The sequence below is a fragment of the Schistocerca cancellata genome, chromosome 1 (assembly GCF_023864275.1).
Source record: "Schistocerca cancellata isolate TAMUIC-IGC-003103 chromosome 1, iqSchCanc2.1, whole genome shotgun sequence".
Taxonomy (NCBI): domain Eukaryota; kingdom Metazoa; phylum Arthropoda; class Insecta; order Orthoptera; family Acrididae; genus Schistocerca; species Schistocerca cancellata.
Genome location: NC_064626.1, coordinates 285,898,006 through 285,919,608, shown reverse-complemented (window position 1 = coordinate 285,919,608; position 21,603 = coordinate 285,898,006). Strand labels below are relative to the sequence as shown.

The 21,603-nt window shown below is 43.7% G+C and overlaps 1 protein-coding gene across 2 annotated transcripts in view; it reads left to right on the top strand.

Annotated features, from left to right (window-relative positions):
- Positions 1-1,953: 1,953 nt before the first annotated feature.
- The window catches only part of LOC126171387 (nuclear receptor-binding protein homolog), a 456,634-nt gene continuing 436,984 nt past the window's right edge, over positions 1,954-21,603 (top strand). The window contains exon 1 of one of the 2 annotated variants that reach the window (XM_049920795.1): positions 1,954-2,412. In XM_049920795.1, coding sequence (XP_049776752.1) covers positions 2,281-2,412 — 132 coding nt within the window. In that variant the 5' untranslated portion in view covers positions 1,954-2,280. The remainder of the gene's footprint in view (positions 2,413-21,603) is intronic. The other variant, XM_049920796.1, reaches the window with a different exon arrangement.

Below are 21,603 nucleotides of genomic sequence, written 5' to 3'. Positions count from 1 at the left end.
GGTAACTCACGTTACATAAATAAAGGTAACTCACATTACGTGAATTAAATATCCTATACCAGGTGAAGGCTTCCAGGAGGAAATTTATTTGAGACACTAAATTATCAGGTACACTTATGTGAAGGACAGCATGGACTATAAGTTTCTGTACTTTAATGTATTTTGTGAAAATCTTAAAAAAATTGGCATTTGGTAACTCAGGTTACACATTTTGGGTTAGCTTCTATAAACGTTTTTATATTTATCATGCTTAAATTGTTTGCTTCTAAAAATATACCAAAAAGAAGAAGAAGTTATGCACTTTAAAGCATAAACTATAAAGAATTATTATAAATTTCATGATTTTTCCTTGCCTGGAAATTGATCAAATCTTCTGCATGAACAAACTGAACAATATAATCTTCAAAACAATGGCTAGCACAAGTAAACAATAGGTTTTGGAGGGAAAAATCAATCTTGCCAACAAAATTCAATGCCCAACCTACATAAGTAACAAGAGAAAATATTCCCACAGAAAAATTATTTTTTTTATAATGATTCCTCGTTTACATGGAATGACCCTGTCATGAAACTATTGGCTAATCCTGTCTTTAAGCACTGATATGATGACTGTCAATGACAATTAAAAGAATCTCCAATATCACACCACCATGCACAGACAGAGATGGGGTGTGGTGTCCTGTCAATGAGTTCATTAGGAATGAAGCAAAATCTTAGATGGTGTAGGAAATTAGCTGTGGTCTCTGAAAAGGAAACATTCTGGCACATGAAGTGAAGTGATTTACAGTTAACTACTGAATTGCACGATTTTCTCATTGTCACAAATATAAGCCCACCGAGCCACCTTACTCTGCGTATTTCCACATTGTAGTCGGAACAACATCCCGATTTAAAAGGCACTTCGTGCTCATCACACTGAAATTAGCAAGAGAGGTAGCCCCCTACATGTAGCATTATCTTCATATAGGCGAACCTAACCGTACCTTCCTCAATTTGAATAGTTAAAAACAAGGCAGCATAGCATCACTGTAGACAATGGGATTGGTTTATTAGTTTCATAGTATTGTCCAGCACTATTGGGTAAACACGGTATTACACAGCACATGAAATTCAAAAGTATTGTTGTTGGTATTCGTGTTTTGTACGCATTATGTTAGTGGAAGAAAATGGCAATTTTTTTTACGAAAAACTACCTCACATTTATTGACAGTAGGTAAGGATCCTGATAACAGGTGTCGGACGATAAATGAAGTATATTTTCGGATAGCAAATAACATTGTTGTACTGTTCATTTACCAAGTTCAAATGTACTTAGGTACAATGAACCTTAACTATTTCATGAGCGGACAAAATTACAAAGTTTTTTCTAACAATTCACATCTAACTGCAGGCACGGAAATTCTGAACTGAACAGCTTTTTCGTGCTCTCACAAATTTCAAGTAGACTCTTCGTGAGGTCTATTTTTACGTATGGCACATTATTCCGTTTATCGCAAATTTTCACTAACATTCTAAGACTGCAAACAAATGGCTCCATTACGATGCAAGCCGACGAAATTTTTTCTAACGAATAGTCACTTCAACGTCACCGTTCTGCACTAACAGAACTCAAGAATTTACCAGATAACCTTTAACTCATAAACTCCGCTTCAAGTTGTTTCAGGGATACAATGAGAATTTTAACCGTTTTCAAAGAGCCTGCCAACATTTACATATGTTCTCTTTAAAAGGAATCCATTCTAACGTCATTAACTGAAACTGCTACTTGTTAAGTTGTAAAACTAAACTTCTAGCTTCACTGAAACTTCATAAATTGGCGCGTTTTCTCCACCCACCCGGTAGAGCGTAGACCATGGACGTGCAACGCTGCAACCAAAGATATGTAACGATACAGTCGCTACTTCATGCAACTCTGTGATCTGATTACACTGTATATACAAAAGCACTGCCTTATATTATGGTTTTTATCAGTCTGCTTGGCAGCATTGTACTACGCTGAGTTAATTTTTTCTTTAACGATTTGAAATTATTTCATCGTTTGATGTTCGAGCAGTTCACCAAATTCTGAACGCATCTTGACAAAAGACTGTCGAACTTCGTTAAACAGTGTAACAGTTCTTGTAGTATCGTGGTACGTAGTGTGTGGTGCTCGTCATATACGAAGAATGACCCATGGCTGTGAGCTGTAGTGCTAAGTGTTTGTCAGAATGTATTAGTTCAGTTAAACAGTATAACGTCTGTTATATAGACGTGTTGGAGTGTGATTTGTAATATATCGGCATGCCTGGAAGTCGCTCGAGTACGGATCCGGACCACAAGTCTTCGCCACGGGAAAGCGGTGAAGATTCCGAAGATGAGAGCGAAATATTGGAAGAAAGTCCGTGTGGAAGATGGTTGAAAAGAAGAGAAGAGGTAAGTTACTTTCAAGCATTTCCAGTGTGTTGATATGCCATGGCATCAAAATATTACGCGATTGTTTATGCGTGTTGTGTACGTTGTGTTTCGGGATAGTAAAAACATGTCTTTGTTTGCGTACTGCACATTACCCTTAGCATGTTAAATCTAACAACAGACTGTGACATGCAATATTTTTTATCCATTTGTTTTGAACGATTTGTTTTCGTTTCCTAAGATTAAAGCAAGGTTCTTCGTTTTTGTCGTATAGTTGAAATAATACACCGTTTGTAAATAATTCAATAATACATTTTTAGTTAAAAAAACCAATAGATATACGAATGAGGCTTATATTTTCAGTAAAGATAAAAGTATAATTTTGTTTTTGTATTTGATCGTAACACGCGTAAAACAAGCATCAGTGATAGATATTTGTGGTAAGATTTGTTTTGGCGATACGTTTCGCTAAGGAATATGTCATAAAACCTGATTGAGCCCATGTGTAATATAGTGTTTTAAATGGTCTGTCTTGTTATTGACGTTTATCTAAGAGTGAACTGTATAGATTAGTACATACGATTTACGCCAGATGTTGTGAGGACGTACCGTTTATAGGGTGATAGCTTCGCATGTATTAATGTATTTGTGAATTTCTTAAGTATCCGTGTTAGTACACGCACATGTGAAAAAGTCGTTATTTATGCAGATTGTCAAAGCCAGTTCACTTGTTGGACTTGACAATAGGTGTCACTAAATCAATTTGTGTAATGACGGAGCGCATGACGAAGGAACGTTTTTATTGCGATATTTCCGTGTTCAGTTCACAGAATAGGAAGAGAGTTCTGATGTGGAACGGCGTTAACGCCCAACATTAGACCATCTTAAGTCGCCGGTACAAACAAACAAAAATTGTATTTGCATCCGATAGTAATGGGAAAATTGATACTTTGCTCTATTTAGCAGCGGAACGCCAATGTGCTACATAGAATCAATTTATAATGCAATATAAGAGTTTATTGTGGAAACCATGCAATAACATGACGAACTTTTGCTTGTGATACCGGCTTTTCCTGTATTCGATTTTCTGGCAGAGGCGTGCGTGGGCACGCCCTTGTAGCTGCTCTCCATGTCTATAGTTGTTTCTTTCCAAGATTACATTGACCAGTTGTTTTACAACCAGCAATAGAGCATCGCCTTCCTCCTCCACCAGAAATGCGAACTAAAGTGCGTAGTTAACATGCATTCAGATTTGTTATTTTTAGACAAACTGGTTTCATTTTCGTGATTGGCGACCTGGCGGCAATAGGTTCAAGGCAACGCTATTTCGTGACTTTCTTTTTTACTGGTGGCCAATTTATATCGTAAGCATTTGACGTAAACATACACTGGCAAATTAAATCAGTACGCGAGGCACAGAGAGCTGTTTCACGTGTTGTAACGGTGCGGGGGAAGCCATCCATTCTTGGATTCTGAGATTAACATCTACTTCAGTTCCCTGGCCTTTGAAGTTGTTTCGAACGAGGCTCATCTTTGGAAGAACCATTCCTATCCCAGAAATTGAAATCTCTTCGTGGAAAAGTTTGTCACGCTTTCTGATGCACGGTGTGATCGTTTACGAATCCTGTTTTTTGCTGTGATCTGTCGGTGTCTTAAGTCGTATGTTGCATCCTAATTGTGCATTGACATTGGTCGTTTGTAAAGAAGCACACCGGTTCAAATTCTGTTAGATAATCAATGAAACGTCTTCAGAGAAGAGCGGTCGTCGTGACTGTACAAAATGGTCATGTTAGTTCTTTTTTTCCACCGCAGCCTTAGCAGAGTAAACCTTCACGTGCATGTAGTAACATCCTACTAGGAAAAATTACTGTAAATAAAGTACATGATAGACTGCAGTAAGAAACTTTCTGTACACAGTAAAGTGTGTTATATCTCAAGTTACTTCTAGATTCCTTGTTGTAAGCCTGTCATAAAAACTGTTTCCGTGTTTCGTATGTTTGATGTTTAGTTTTTGAAACCCGCTCTTCATCAATGGAATACTTCGTATGGGTATTTCATGGTGACGTCAATGTTAGAATTTTTTCTGACCATTTATTTTTTACTGGGAAGAGCCGCAATGGGCAGCATTGTGCGGTAATTCTGTAATAGTTCTTTGACCCTGTTCACCCTTTTCCGTTTTCTGGAACCAGTCTTAGCCACATATCTTAATTCCTCCGGATAACATACGCCAATGAAAAGCAAGGAATATCGCAAAAATATATATGCATAGGGCTTCGGAAGAAGCACTGTAGGGAATTCGATTGCAGTCTTTCGGCTGCATATCCCATAAGGTGTTCTGTTTACTTTTTTCTTTTACTTATGAAATAGACAGCGGTAATTTTTTATGTTTTTTAATGTGCCACCCTTAAATAGAAATGAGCTCCCTTTCATTGCGAACAATTTTCTTGACACTTAACCCTAGAGCGGGCGCGCCGTTTTTATAACACGAGCGGGCGCGCGGCGCACATTGTACACATGAAAAGAATAGCTTTATTTACGTTACCAAGGTAAGTCATGTATTATCTAAATCACAATTTAATCTTTGTTTATTTAAACAAAGAGAAAACAAACTTACTTAATATGAGCTAAACTACTGTTTTATTAAAAGATAATGAAATAAATTTTCACTATAACTCTGATACCAAGGTCAGGCATTAAAGAGACAGTAATGATGCATTCGAAGCATTAAGCAATGCAGTTGCATCAGATCTCGGTCAGCTGCATATTCGATCACAATTATCTGGCTGACAACTGCCTCAATGTGAGATTATGTTACTAGTTCGTAACTGGGGTCATTTTTTTTAACTGAGTAATTTTTTTCTGGACTAGCTCGCTTTGTATTTCATATTACTGCTGTTCTCTTGGACGTACGACAATACAATTTATCGCTATGTTACCTGAAACAATACCGTAGGAATAGGTATAGGTTTGCATTTATGAAATAAAAATGGAACCGCACAAAATGATTTTATTTTTGGTTGGGTTGGCGAACTTTATAAACAGGCGCGCCCGCCCGAGAGTTAAAGACATGTAGTTTGATTTAAACGTGCTAATACGTTCCCCAGCGTGCTAGCTTCGTTTCATAGCTGTACACCTCTCTTCTTTTCGTTTTGACCATCTGAGACCACGTTAATTCGCGTTAGCTCCGTATCTTCGGGTCTTTCATTCTCATACTCCGCAACCTGCTCCATTCCTCTGTGTATGATGATTTTGTTCAGCATCTAGTTCTGTCCTCGAAACCTGTGAAAGCATGACTTTTTTAAAATATAAAACTGGTCCTTTTGTGTATTTCTAGTTCCTGTATTCCTATTTCCTCTAAATGCTTTTGGATCTCTTGGATTCAATTCTTTGTTCACCAGGAACTGTGTTAAGCGCCCCTGCACCATCCTAAGAAAACACTCCTTTTCCTGATGTACGAGATTTTCTCTGTCTTAGTGTACAGTTCTTGATTCGCACGTCTTCTGAATTCCTCACCTTCTGTCCTTTTAAGTCCCAATATCCTGAAAATCTTTCGTATCGCGAGTTCCAGCCTCTTCATTACGCCTGTTCCTATTAGGGTAAGAGTTTTTGCTGCTTACACAGTTTCTGGGTGGATCGCTGTCTGGTAACATCTCAATTTTGCAGTGATAGAAATGATCTCACACAAAACCAATACCTGCAATTAATATACTGTTCCCAATTACGAATTACGAATGCTACACGACAAATGCCACACGTTACTTGAGACACTGAAGGAGAAATATTTACCTGACTGCTCATCCACGTTGTAGTATGGATGTGTCACTGTATCGCCGTGTAATTCGGTGATGTTAGAACTTAGGGCCCACCTGAATGACATAGGTGAAAACAAGTCACAAAATATCTTCTGAAATGGGGACAGGAACAGATGGTTCAGAAGTCTTCTGAAGATTTCAGTATTTGATTATACGTAATAAAACAGAAAATCAGAAACTAAGTTCCACTGGCCAACGAAAATAAATGTTATGATCAAAATACTTCAATTGCAGACTAGAATACCTGCCGTTCACTCCTCTGTTCAATGTAATTACCACCCGCGTTAGTATTTGCCATAAGGAGGCACCTATTTTTGGCCGTCCTGGTCGAAGAATGATGCTGTCTGGAATATTTTGACAGAATCACCATCTTAGTCTCGTCCACCAAGAAAATTTTAAAGTGCAACAAAAACAAGATGAAGACGTATGTTAAGACGTGATTGCATTTACGAGGGTAAGTCAGTTATTGTCCGCAAAGAAGTTATAAAATTTTATTGTAATCAAATAGGAAACTTACAATAACATCATTTTTCGACAGTCTCCTTACGTTTCAACGCACTTGGTCCGTCGTTGTAAAAGCTTCCTGATGCCCTCGTAATCGACGGCCCCTTAATGCCTGTTTGTGTGGACCAAACAAGTGATAGTCAGAAGGGGTAAGATCGGGACTGTATGGAGGGTGATCCAGTACTTCAAATTTGAGTTTCTGGGGCGTTTCAGCGGTGTGGGCAGTAGCAAGCGGACGGGCATTGTCTTGCAGCAACACACCACCTTTTGACAGCAATCCTCGTCGTTGGCTTCGAATTGCAGGCTTTAGCCTGGCAGTAAGCATCTCACAGTAACGTACACTGTTTACTGTTGTGCCCCTTCCCCATAATGTTCCAGTACTGAACCTGTGTGTCCCAAAAAACCGTAAGCATCAGTTTTACTACGGACGGTTGGCTCTTGAACTTTTCCTTGCACGGCGAATTTTGATGTTTCCATTCCATACTCTGCCGTTCACTCTCCGGCTCGTAATGACTGATCTATGTTTCGTCACCAGTAATGATCCTGTCTAAGAAGTTGCCTCCTTCGTTACCATAGCGATCCAAATGTTTTTTTTGCAGATGTCCAAGCGCGTTTGTTTATGCAAGTGTGAGAGTTGTTTTGGGACCCATCTTGCACAAACTTTATGAAATCCATGTTTGTTGTGGATGCTTTCGTAGGCAGAACCGTGACTTACTTGCAGACGATGTGCCACTTCGCCAATAGTTAATCGTCTAAGAAGAGAATCATTTCACGTGAACTCTCAGTGGCTTCATCGTGCGTAACACTTGTGCGACCTTTTCGGAATTTTTCAATCCATTCGTAGACCCTCCGTTGTGGCAAAACACAGTTATCGTACTGTACCGAAAGTCTTCGATGAATTTCGGCCCCTGATAAGACTTCCGACCACAACAAAACGGATTCCTGATCGCTGCTCTTTTTTGGTGCAAGTAGACAACGGAGCAACCATGATTAACAGCACGGCAGCCTGAAAATTGCAAAGATATAACAACAAATAAACAAAGAATGCGTCATCAACGTAAAACAACCGCACTACCAAAATAAAATATAATTAAATTGCGGATAATAATTGGCATCCACCAGACGCAGACTGCAACGCAATGGCCCATTGCAGACTGTTGCACGGAACCCTTCCCTCTTGCCTCTTAGGGGATCGACCTTACCACGCTTTATTTTCATCAGTTTTTGCTCCTCAAACCTTCATTCACACGTCAGTCCAGGACGCCGGTGTTGCCGGATTAGCTGTTATCACTTATTCCAATAGAATCATCCTTTCTTTAGTACAGAAATACAAAAATGCGGTGTCCCATTATGACTGGGGTCAGCACTGAGCATAATTACGTTAAAACGTAAATCATGTGCCGCAGTTTGTGGTGTTGAACATTATCACTCATGTTTAATTTCTGGGAGACCATATGTATCTGCACTCCATATAACCAACTTGGACTGTTGTAGTAAATGTACTTCCAATGGTGGCTATAAAAGCAGTGAGAACATCTGAGCGACTATTATTTAATGAAGCTCTAATGACCTGTTGTTCGTTGTGCAGTTAAGGTTCGTGAAGGAATGAATGTGTGAAGCTAATTAATATTGTATCTGTAAAAAAGTCATTAATTGCTGAAGGTAGAAAACCTACAGCACATCCTTACCTCTATAAATGATGGCATACACTGACGAACCAAAACATTGTCAACACCCGGTTAATAAAGTGCTGGTACACCTTTGGAACGCAGTACAGTAGCTATTAAGCGTGCCATGGGTTTGATAAGTCCTTTGTAAGTTTCCGGAGGTATGTGGCAGAGGTAGGCTTACGCGTGGTTCACGCAATTCCCGTAAATTAATGGCCTAGGTATGTTCAGTCCGGATAAAGTCAGTCGAATTTACTGGGCAAGAAATCAACGTGAGTTCACTGTCATGCTTTTCAAATCAATTTTACACGGTTGTCGCCTTGTGACACGGACAGTTATTTTCCTGGAAGATGATATTGCTTTCGGGAAAGACACCAAGCACAAAGGATGCAGGAGATCTGCAATAATGTTCACGTAGTCCGCAGATGTAATTGTGTATTCAGTTATTATCACCGGCCGCATGTAAACAGAGATGAATACTCCTCATAATATTGGGTTGCTGTTAAGTTCGTAGCGCCAGAAGATTAATAAACAAGATGCACGTAACAGAGACTTGAGTCGTCAATAATATATTCTCCTTCACTATTCACAACAGTCTGCCAAGGCTGGGCTCACTTTTAGATTCCACGACTGCAGAAGTTACGTGACTCGCCGAGCCATATTCGGAGCGCATTTTCAACCGGAAAGGAAGTTCCGTGAAGATTGTTCGGTAGAGAGCGGAAAAGGCGAAAATCTGAGGGCGCAAGACCAAGGTTAATAACGTGGGCGCGGAATGACTTCCCAACCCAACCCCTGTGTGGTTTTTCCCAGTTAAGCAGAATGTGGGCGGGCGTTATCGTGGAGGAGCACCACTTTACGCAGTCTTCCTGCTCGTTGTTCTCGGATTGCGTTTGCAAACCGTCTTATTTGTAGACAACAACGGATTGCTTCCCCTGGTTACACCCAGAGGAAGCAATCCGTAGTACACCACACCGTCGCTGTTCCGCCCGCATAAAATTTTTTATGGATGAAAGCAGACCTTTGTAGGGAGAGTTGCTACTTCGTCAGGGCGCAACCATACCTTTAATTTCCTTATGTTACTAGAGACACCAGCTCCCGTTACCATTAGCGATACAGGGCAGGAATGGTCGATGTTGTTCATGAGCCAATTGGTGACTGGCAAGCAGAGATGCTTATGGCCACCCGCTCGCTGGTTTTTGTGATTTTGGCTTAGAGTATTCGGTACCCCTATACCCGATTTTTGAGCCTTCCCCATTGCATGGAAACTTTGCACGACTGTGTAATGATCAGTTCATCACATTGCCGGTTCTCGCGTACACTGAATGCAAAACGATCATCAAATCACTAAGGTCCTCCTTAAAGCGAGAAAATCATTTTCTTGTCGTGCTGTGTCTAATAGCATTATCTCCATATACGGCCCAGATGTTTCTGGCTGCCTCCACTGCTGTCAACCCTCTACTGAACTCGAACAGAAGAATAAGTCAGAAATGTCCAGATTTTTCCAATTGTTACTCCATTTTCAACTGTCCACTCCTTATCTCCAAATAACAGTATGCAAACTCAAACAGCAACAGTGAATTACAAATACTGACAGTCAGTTAATAAACCCATAGCAACTGGAACATAAACGTGCGAAACAAAAACGCTGCGAACTTAGGCACCAACCTAATACAATCCCCATCTACCAGAGTTGTTACATGTTTCGCGAAGACATTCGTCTGATTGGCGTACACGGATACAACCATCGAACTGGTGCAACAAGGATTACGTTCATCCTGTGAAGATGCTTTAAACGTCCAACACCTAGTGTACTCTTGGTTCCACGGTCCTTAACCCCTATCCATAGATGCTCACGATAGTAAGTAGGACGCGAACAGCCGACAAACTTCGCTGTTCCCGTTTCCATGCGCCGAGCCATAACTATACCGATTATAAAGGTTTTGTTTGTGTCTGTGGATTTCCTCATTTGCGGCCCGCATCGTCGCTAGAATGACTTCCCATTGACAATGACGCTCCTTTGGCGAGCTTTCCTTGTTCGACTTGTTGAGGAATGTGAACATTAATATGCCGTTCCTGCAAAGGAGAAACAAAAACTTACCTTCATGAGTCGGTCTGGAGTGATGTGACGGTGATATCCTGAAGTCCGCTGCAAGAATAAAAAATTGTCTTCGGTCAGGCCCAGTTCACAGACGAGCCAGTTGTGGGATTGACTCGCCTTTTCCTAGAAGGACCTTGCGGAGATCAGAATCTGCCCTGCAGTAGCGGGATGCCGGTGTCTGTGTGTAGTAGACGAGTGGAGTGCTCTCTCGGAAGACGAACATTCTTCAGGGCTCGGTTCTAGACCCTTTGCAGCGTTGCGGCGGGTGTATCTGCGGCCTTTCCCTGCATCACAACTGCGCGCTCCAGCCCTGGTCGAACTAATGTTTGATACAGCGTGACACCGTGGTGCAGTGTCAGTGTCAGTGCCAGTGTCAACTGCTGGTTGAGCGGTGGGTACAGAGTGCGAAGACGGCCCGTGACTGTACCTCTGGCGTCACGAATATGAGGAGCCCAAGAGAGTCGTTGGTCTACGGTGACTCTAGGTACTCTGCCGTCCTGCTCCATGAGATGGATGCTCCCAGGATCTCGACTTTCGGGAGATCTGGCGGCAGCATTCTTCGGGTGAAGATTACTGTGTGGCTCTTCGCTGTGTTGAATATTAGCCGTCACTCGCCATTGCTATATGCTCCGCTTACATACTTTGCTTACTGCGTAGCTGGCACGCAATGCCACTATGGGACAATCATTTTCGCGGAGGCAGTGCTCCTAATGTTACGGCTCACCAATAAGTTCAATAATTTCACCTTGTCTGATAGAACGGGCAGGGAAATTGACCCTCGCACTGGCGAAATCTTCTAGAACCAGGGTCACTGTTGTAACCTGGGATATTGTCATTTTCGAATAGGCGAGCTTTCCATTTGTAGCACAGCATACACTTGTTTATTTAATGGAAATGAAAATGAGCGTTTGGCGTCATTGGCCGGGAGGCCCCTTACAGGGCAAGTCCGGCCGCCTTGGTGCAGGTCTTATTACATTTGACGCCACACTGGGCGACCTGCGCGCTGGATGGGGATGAAATGATGATGAAGCCGTTACCACCTCCCCTCGAGGTCCATTCACGTACACCTCCGTGGTGTACACCTAGGCCACAGATTCTCCTGGACCTTTGGCATGGCCCTAAGGACTCCGTTAACCCTGCGGCTCTCCGCTATCACTTCCTCTCAATTCTTGACATGTACCGGGGCCATGAAGTGGTTTACACCGATGGCTTGATGGATGATGGTCACGTAGCCTTTGCGTATGATAATGGTGGACATATTGAACAGCGCTCTTTGCTGGATGGCTGCAGTGTTTTCACTGCAGAGCTGGCGGCCATATCTCGTGCTCTTGAGCACATTCGCTCATGCCCTGGCGAGTCATTTCTCCTGTGTAATGACTCATTGAGCGGCCTGCAAGCTATCAATCAGTGCTACGCTAGCCATAATTTGGTAGAGCCCATTCAGGAGTTCAACTCTACCCTGGAACGGTCCCGTCATTCACTGGTGTTTGTGTGGACCCCCAGGACACGTCAACAATCCCAGGAAACAAACTTGCCGACAGGCTGGCCAAACAGTCTACAGGGAAACCCCTTCTGGAGATGGGCATTTCCGAAACTGACTTGCGTTTTGTATTACGCCGCAGGGTTTTTCGGCTTTGGGAGACAGAATGACATAACAGTACACACAACAAACTGCGTGTCATTAAGGAGACTTCGAACGTGTGGAAGTCTTCTATGAAGTCCTCTCGCAGGGAATCAGTTGTTCTCTACCGGTTCCGCATTGGGCATACGTTGCAAACGCATGGTTACCTACTCCGTCGCGTGTATCCACCTCTGTGTCGCTGTGGCTTACAAATGACAGCCATCCACCTCTTGCTGGACTGCCCACTTTTAGACGCTCTCCGGCGGATTTTTAACTTTCCCTGCTACCTACCTTCGGTGTTGGGCGACAACGCCTCAACAGCAGCTTTAGTTTTACATTTTATTCGTGAGGGAGGGTTTTATCATCTGATCTAAGTTTTAGCGCATGTCCTTTGTCCCTCTGTGTCCTCCACCTTAGTGCTTTTATGGTGGACGTTTTAATGTGTTGCAGAGTGGCTGGCCTCTCCTTTTTATTCTCATGGTCAGCCAGCCATGATAATCTGCTCTCTTGTTTTGATCTCTTCTACGTGTTTCTTGTGTCTCTCTGTGGTTTTCTTGTCCGATTTTGTCTATTTTAGTGTTTTTGGCCTTTTGTCATTCTTGTGGGTTTCTCCTTTCTTCCAGCTGTGTTCTGTATGACTCGATTGCTTTACTCCCACCCTTGTGGAATTTAATCGGAACGAGGGACCAATGACCTAGCAGTTTGGTCCCTCCCCCACTCCTCCCCTCTTTTAAACCAACCAACGAATTCCAAAACCACACAACAGTGAAACAAATCCCTGTAACTGGAAAACGTGATGCTGGAAAACGTGGTCTGTGGAAGGAAATAATTTGGTCAGATGTGTCTCGCTGCACATGGGCCCCATGGTTACTCTGCAAGATCGCATTACAGGCAACGATTATGTGATCATTTTGGCTTACCAGGTCCATCCTGTGGTACAGTGTTTGTTCCCCAACGGCAATGCTGTGTTCCAAGACGACAAGGCTTCTATTCACACAGCTCCCATCATCCAGTACCGGTTATGTGAACACGAAGGTAATTTTCACACCTCCCTTGGCCGCTACATTCAGCTGATCGTTGTGTTATTTAGTTATTGTGGTCTACTTTGGAGAGAAGAGTGCGTGATCGCTAAACACTTCCATCATTATTACCTCAACTTCCCGTTATTTTGCAGGCAGAATCATACAAGATTTCAATGCAAAACCATGCGGGACCTGTATCTATCTTTTCCGAACATGAGTAGAAGCTGTTTTGAATGCCAACGGTGCTTTTACACCGTATTAGGCAGGGTAACGTGTTGTGTTATTGGTGTTTTCATATTTTTGTCGAACCTCTGTGCTTGGCGGTCGTGACAGAATGTAGCAAATCGTCGACATTGCAATAACAATAATATCGGGTCCTGGTGCAAATATAACAGAATAAGACTTATGTTTCGGGTCTGTTGCCAATATTTGCAGTATCGTCAAATCACAGTTACCGTTTCTCAACACGATATGACGCTAACGCCCAACATAAAACTGTCATGTCTGGCAACAGACAGAGCCGACGTTTTCTGCTTTAACATCATATGTACGTATGAACAAACATTTGTGGAAATAGTAAGGTAAGCGACACACATGACGGAAATGTTTGTACTACAGTTCAGGTATGTAGTAGTAATAGTAGTCAAAGGATTAAAGAACCATGCATCTTACGTCGTATGTAATGTGCCACACTGAAATTCGAGAACTCGTGGTTCTAGTCTGAACATCTGAATTTTGTACTGTGAGTTTTGACAACAAACAGTGCTCTGGTACATTGATAGAAACGTTTGCAGCTACAAGAGTCGTGACGCCCCAGCTGCAGACTGACCCTACTCCGAGACATGTTAGATAGGCAACATGTCGAGCCATCTTACAGATCTGGAAGCAGTGGTACCTGTCATTCGTCGAATATGTCTTTCATGTTCTTCGCAGTAAGTTGCCAGACTTCGTCCTGCCGAAATATGGCGTGTGGGATTGGCCCAAACCGGACCAGTTACTCTGATTGTAAAATATCCTTTATTTGTCACTGATCAAACTTCCCTCGCTCCAGAGGATTCGAGATAACATTTTGTTCCAGTGACGCACTAAATGATCACACTTGACATATGTCTGCAATACCGTTCAACAACATGAGCTCCAACGTTGTGGTCATCAGGGCAGCGTGTAACACTTCGGCGACAGTAGGAGAGGTTACAGAGGAAACCTACCGAGAACACAACATTTTGACACTTGACACTGAGCAACTCACGTCGAAGGCGTGTTTAGATTGTAGACAATGGAAGCCGATGGAAAGCCATTCGTGTCTCCGCGTCATACCGCACCAGACAACGTCGATCCGTCGGCTCGAACTAGTACACCCTCTTGCTATCATCGATCCAATTCTTATAAGATCATGTACGGTTCGTTGCAGCCTTTGGGACAAAATGAGCTCCTTCCTTTGGTATTATCACAGTGCGTTTTTCAACACTCGTCCGTCGCTGCACGAGACAGTTTATATACAATGGTTTCAGAAATCTGACGCAGTTGTTGCAGCATTCCTGGTACGACTGGATGCCTTTTATGATGGTCCCATTTATTAAAGACCAATTGGTCTACCAAGTCCAGTCCGTTGACATTCTAATATTGTGCATATTACGTAAGCGAGGCATGTGTTTTCAGGATTTGTTCCTTCACGACTCGTCTCTGGCGCCTCATTTATCATAACGGTGCCGCAGTAGGCCACAGCTGTGCATACGAGTAGGCCTGTAAAAATGGGGAAGCACTGGACTCTTATTCGGGAGGACGGCGGTTCAAATTCCTGTTCGGCCGTTCGTATTTAGATTTTTTTCGTGCTTTCCGAAAAACGCCTAACGCAGATGCCGAGAACAGAGCACAGCCGATTTCCTCGGTTTACGTGATTTCCATATCTTCTACCTGTTCAAAGCCTCAGTGACCCAGTATTGTAATGCTGTAGCAATGTTATGCTAAAGAGTACTGTTATTTTTATTACCGAAGTTTGAGAAAGGTCAATTACCTTAATACCCTGACAGAAGTTATGACGGGAAAGTGTACAAAGAAAGTGAAGTATGTAACGAGCCTCAGTTGCAAGTACTTTAATTCAGAAAATATTTTTGTGATAACGCCGACTTGTGTGTTAGATACACTGTTCAGTAATTGCAAACTGCCCCCTTTCATAATTTCGCCATTGCGATTATTGTTCTGCGTGAATACTTTTTTTTTTTCCTTTTCTTTCTTTAATCTCATTGTCACCTTATGGCACAGAACCAGAGCAGACACTGTTCAGCCGAATGAAGAGTGAGTTTGTGATCCTCTCGAGTGAATTATAAAAACCTTTTACGTTCAGCCTGTCCACACGGAGCTAAAACACAATTTTAGGTATTGAAAGCGCTGAGGACTTTCTTACTCAAATATATGTACGCGCTATTGTATCGTAACATCACGTTCCTGAGTTCGGATATAGGGGTATTAATGGACCGTACTTGGATCTTATCCAAATAGTGGAGTGCGTGTCCGCCCGTTTTCCTACTCTATCTGTATTTCTAAACGGCTAATTCGTGACACAGTATATGTTGCTGCGTAGTTTCAACAAAAATTCGACTTTCGGAATTTCATGTAAATATCGAAGGAGTTGAAAAATTTAAAATTCTTAGTCTACTGAGTAAGAGAAAATCTTGTGTTAAAAGTTTAACACAGTAGGACAAGTATTGCAGTCAGAAACTGTGCGTCTGTATGACGGTAACGACCTGATGTCGCGCAAATACCTGGGGTTTATTCGTCCAGTATTTGAGTATGACAGCACTTAGGAAGCTGCAACGTACTTCACAGATAATTTCAAACCTTTAAGAAACACTCTCGCCTAACACTAACCCCCCCCCCCCCCCAAAAAAAAGGCAGGACAAAAAGTCTATCGCTTACTACGTACTTGGTGTTCGTTCAGTCAAACGTCAGCACGAGGCATGGCGTTTCTGTGTGTTACCGATTCCTACCTACGCTATTCGCAACACAGTTTGCAGACTGTATCTACATATACCACGGAATGTACTTGCAGAATAATATCATTGTAAGACACACTTTAGAAAATACGAGGTCATAAACATTGCGATGTGTAAAAACTTGCCTTTGCTTAAAATGGAGCGCAAATTCGCACACTATATTCATCCAGTATTCCATAATGTGTGCACTTCCAACTATTTGTAATTTCAAATCATTTCTAAAGTTTTCCTGCTTATATGATTAAAGTCAAATATTTGGCCCATCAACTAATTTGTACTCGGACGTTTGAAGTTGTTTTATACTTCTGTGTTAGATTCTTCAAAGAATCGTGATTATTGATCCTTCCCTAATCACAGCTTGTCCCTGGTCGTCAATGACCTCATCGTCGACGGGACGTTATATCCTGACCTCTCGATACATTTTTAATGGTGTCATTCCTTCTTGACGAATTTAACGAAATTGGTCGTACCGAAGAAGTAATCCCGCAGAAAGCGCGACGTCAACATTGTCGTTGCCACTGCGTTTCCGAATCTCTTGTATCAGGCAGAGAAAGGTTCTGTGCCCCGGATTGAGTCTAGTGCCCTCGTAGCGGTGTAATTAAAGTGTTGCTAACAGCCAGCTGCGGAGTACGTGGGCTTCAATACGCGGCGGCCACCTGTTAGCGGCCCTGTTGATGAAACGCCGGCTCAAATAGCCACTCGTGGAACGCAAACACTGGGAGCCGGCCGACTGCGCTTGTCTGAGGGAACGCGAGCATGCTGACGCAGGCGCCGGCCGCCGCTGTCGTCGCCGCTGCGGCCGCAACGCTGACTGCGCTTCCCGGTGGGAAACGCCCTGCTCTCACCTGTCACGTCCGTTTATCTGTTTTTTCTGGTACACGGCAGGAGATTCGTCAGCATTTGTAACTGACAGCGCACTTAACGCCGCATTGGGTAGTACTAAATCAGCAAATACGTCGTCGGAAGGCGCCGTCTGGCTTACAAAACGTCAGAATGTAGCCTCAGCAAAAATTAACTAGCAATAGAGATAGCTGCATTCCGTCGTCGTAGTCAGGCTTCTATCACCCACTGCTTGATATAGGTCTCTATAGACTTCCATACATTACGACCTTCAGCTTCGCTGGGCTTGTTTTCTTTTTGTCGTGAATCTATTTTCCGCCCTATCGACATCTGAAGTCTTTTGTGTTGTGGACTGGAGGCGTCCACTTCGATGAAAATCTCGCTGCCACTGAAAAAGACCTTCTTCGGGGACGTTCAACGCAAACCAACGCCTGTGGGGAGTGCCACTTCAACGGTTAGTGGTCTTCTAATTGACCAATTTATTACAGACTTTGATTCGTGTGTCCTCAGTGACGGTTCCTCTACCCACTTAAGTGTCGCTCACGGCACCTTTACTGCTATCGATCTCATGATCTCCTCTCTGCTCTCTCGGCCTCCCTTACATTTGTCACCCACGATGATCTTCGTGACAGTGGCCACATTCCGGTGATTTTTATCTTTTCCCTGCCGCCGCCAAGCTGACAGATCCCCCGTTGGGCATTCCGCAGGGCCAATTGGCCTTCATGTATGTCTGCTGTGCACTTCGACACCTCTCTCTCGTGCAGGACGTATCTGCCAATAGTCTTCATGGTGCTGACACTGTTCTCCCCCTATCCACAGGTCCCCCTCGTCGTCGACCGGCACCGTGGTGGACAAAGGACGTAGCAGTCACTGTCCAGTACCGCCGACGGGCGCTGTAGCGGTTTAAACGACACCATTCACTGACCAACCTCCACGCTTTTAAGCGTCTCCGTGCTGCCGCTTGTTACCTTACTAAGCAAAGAATAAAGGAATGCTGCGAGCGTGATGTTTCCTCCCTAGGGACGTATGCCTCTTCATTGGTTGGTCCAATCTCTGTAGCTTTCTGAGCTGCCAGCGACAGTCAGCTGTCCAGGGTGTTAACCTCCAAGGTGCTCCGTGTACTGATCTATTGGTACTTGCAGCACACCTCGTCGCCCTCCTCTTCCTACCCTGCTACTTTCCCCCGGCAGAAACGCCGAGTTGAACAGACCTTCATTTTCAACCTCCACCACGCTGAACCCTATAATGAACCTTCGCTGAATGGGAATTCTTGCAGACTCTTACCTCTTCACAACACATGATCCCCAGGCCCGGATTCCATCCACAACCAGATGATCCAACACTCAGGGTCTTCAAACGCATTTGGCTCATGAGTGCCTTCCCCTCGCAATGGTTAGACAGCGTAGTTAACCCGCCCTTAAGCCTAGGAAGAACCGAACATCTCTCGACAACTGCTGCCGGATTAGGCTGACGAACGTACTTTGTAAACTGCTTGTGAGGATGGTCAGCTTCAGATTATCTTGGGTACTCGAATCTCGAGGCCTTTTATCCTCGTATGTGTGGCTTTAGGACAGGACGATCTCCAACTGATCGTTTACTCAGATTGGAAACAGCAATCCGACAGGCTTCTACTAACAGCTGGCACCTTTTCGCGGTCCTCCTGATCTACATAAGACATACGACATGGCTTGGCGCCATCACATTTTAGCTACTATCCATGACTGGGGCTTTCGTGACCCTCTTCCGATTTTTATCCGCAAGTTTTTATCCCATCGGCTGTTCTGGGTTTGAGTTGTCACTTCACTCAGTGCCCCTCGGATTAAGGAGAACGGTATCCCACAGGATTCTGTGTTAAGTGTCATACTCCTCCTCATAGCCACCAATGGTCTTGTAAACTCTGTTGGGCATCACCTTAATCTGGCGTTTTATGTCGACGGTTTTAGCATCTGGCGCAATTCCCTTATTGTAGCATCTGCAGAGCGCCGGCTCCAAGACGCCATCCTACAGGCCTCTGCATGAGCCGTCTCCCAAGGCTTCGTTTTCTCCCTCCAAAACGCAGGTTATGCATTTTTGTCATCGACCCACATTACACCCCGAGCCAGAGCTTTACTTTGGCGACGACCTCCTAGATGTTGTAGCACAGTCCCATGTTGTAGCAAGAGTCCCAATTCTTGGGCCTTCTTTTGGGTAAAAAGCTAACATGGCTGCCCCACATTCGCCACCTAAAGACTACATGTATGCGGAAGCTTAATGTTCTCCGCCTTCTGGCCCACAAATCTTGGGGTGCAGACTGTGCTACTCTTCTCAATCTTCACTGTGCTCAGGTCGTGTTGAGACTAGATTATGGCAGGTAGGTGGCTGAGTGACTCCTCCTGCTCTGAAAATACTTGACTCTGTTCAACTTTGTGGGGTGCATGTGGCTATTGGTGCCTCTCGCAGTAGTCCTGTTGACAGTCTCCTCACAGAAGAAATGATTCCCACTCTGCAAATACGTCGGAGCCAACTCCTAGTTTCTTACACAATCGCCATTCGCCGATTCCCTACCATGTCGAGTACCCTGTCCTCTTCGCAAATTGGGGGGGGGGGGGGAGGGGGGGATGTCTCCCTCCTGATAACTATCAATAGGTGGGATTGACAGTCCGAATGTTTCTCACTTCCCTCTGTCGGGATCTCCATTCCACCCAATGGAATGCGTCCCATGTACGTCCTCACCCCCCGCCCCCCGTAGATGGTGTCTAGACCACGGATAAGGATCGACCTATTCCAGGATCCTAAGGTCTCTGCCTCCCCTATAGTCTTTTGGCATCTTGTACGTTCCTTCATTGCATTGTTCCACGGGGCACCATCTTGTACATTGATCATTGATGGTTCTAACACAAGAGATAAAGCAGGATACACTTTCACGTACCCTACTGGCTTAGAACACCGTTTATTGCAGGGACCATGTAGTGTGTTCACAGCAGAGCTGCTAGCCATTTACAGGACCCTCGCTCCTTTTTGTTAATTAGGCCTCCCTCCACAGTGTGTTGATATGTACCGATTCAAAAAGCAGCCTGCAGTCTTTCGACCGATGCCACTCCGTCACCCTTTGGTCTCTGCTATCCATGATCTTACCTCTGCTCTTGGCCGTACTGCCTGCTCAGTTGTTTCTCTGGGTCCCAAGTCATGTAGGCATCCCAGGGAATGAAGTGGCTGATCGTTTGACTAGAGACGTAGATACTTACCCCATTCCCTTTCACGATTCCAGCAGCGGATATGCGGATGTACGTTAAATCCCTCTTTGCCCTAAAGTGGAATACCATGTGGTGTGTTACAGCTCAATAATAAATTTCACACAGTCAAAGAGACTACTTCAGTTTGCCGCTCTTCCTTTGGCTCCTCTCGGAAGGAGTGGACTGTTTTATGTCGTCTACGCATTGGTCATTAATAAACCACCACCACAATGTGGTTGTGGAGCTAAACTGACGGTATCCCTCATCTTGGTGGAATGTCCCTTTCTTTTGGCCCTTTGTGCTAAGTACAGTCTTCCAGATTCCTTAAACTTAATATTAGCAGGCAATTCACGGATGGTTGATCTGGGCCTCAGTTTCCTCCGTGAAAGTGGTTTTTATTTCCAGGTATAAGGTTTTGTTTTACTCCTGGAACAGTGGCGGCAGGGTGGTTGTGGCTGGGGCCTCTCTTCCAGTTTTCCCTGTCTGGGACCCATGACCACTCCCCCTTGCAAAGACCTCTCTTTTATCCCATTGTTTTCCCAGTTTAGACGTGGGCTACCATTTTATAGCTTCTACTGTGTGTGTCTTGACTTCCTCGTTTTATAGTGACTCCTCTGACTGGATACGTCCACTTCTAGCGGTCACACTCTCTTCCGCGAGTGAGTTTGGAATCGCGGAACTGATGACCTCGCCGTTTCGTCCCACACTCAATTAATTAATTAATTAAGTAATTAGTCAATTAGTCTGTCAATCGAATAATAAAATATATTACCCAACATTGGTTATAGCAATTGTAGAATGCAAGTTTAGCTTATCTGCCCTGCTTTGACTACAATTTCATGAACACATCTAAGTAATGTTTCCTGAACTAAAGCCGGAAGAAAACTAATCCTCTGTCTTGGTGCACCATTCGAAGAACAGTTAGAAACTAGGCAGTACTCAACTAAATCTCTAGACAGGCGATTTCTGTCCATACACGATAATTCTATTCACTGTTCTGTTTTTTGGTAAAGACTAACCACTGTCTATCGGCAACTGTTTCTATCTCCCTCGACGAATTGAAGGCACGACGAACGTTCTGCAGAAATTCCCTAACAAGATTGAGTGACTTACTACTTCCAGCTGACAACTTCTGCTCGTGTCCAGTTACTTCGACGAGCATCTCTTCATGGTAGCGCAGCTCCTACAGGGGCGCGATTTCTCGCGAGCAGCGTGAATGGTTTGCGCGCAGCGATGTTTCACGTCTACGGCACTTCTGGTACTAATTGTCGCAAACTCTTCTTGTGTGTGTCTCAGAACAACACATTATCACAAAGATTTAAACACAGAATCCTCTAGTCAGTCTCCTACCATTTAGTTTCCCTATACAACCAGTCCATCTCCATTGCAGTTTCGCAGCAGTTCCTACCACGTTCTCACCTCCTTGACTCACATTCGGGAAGA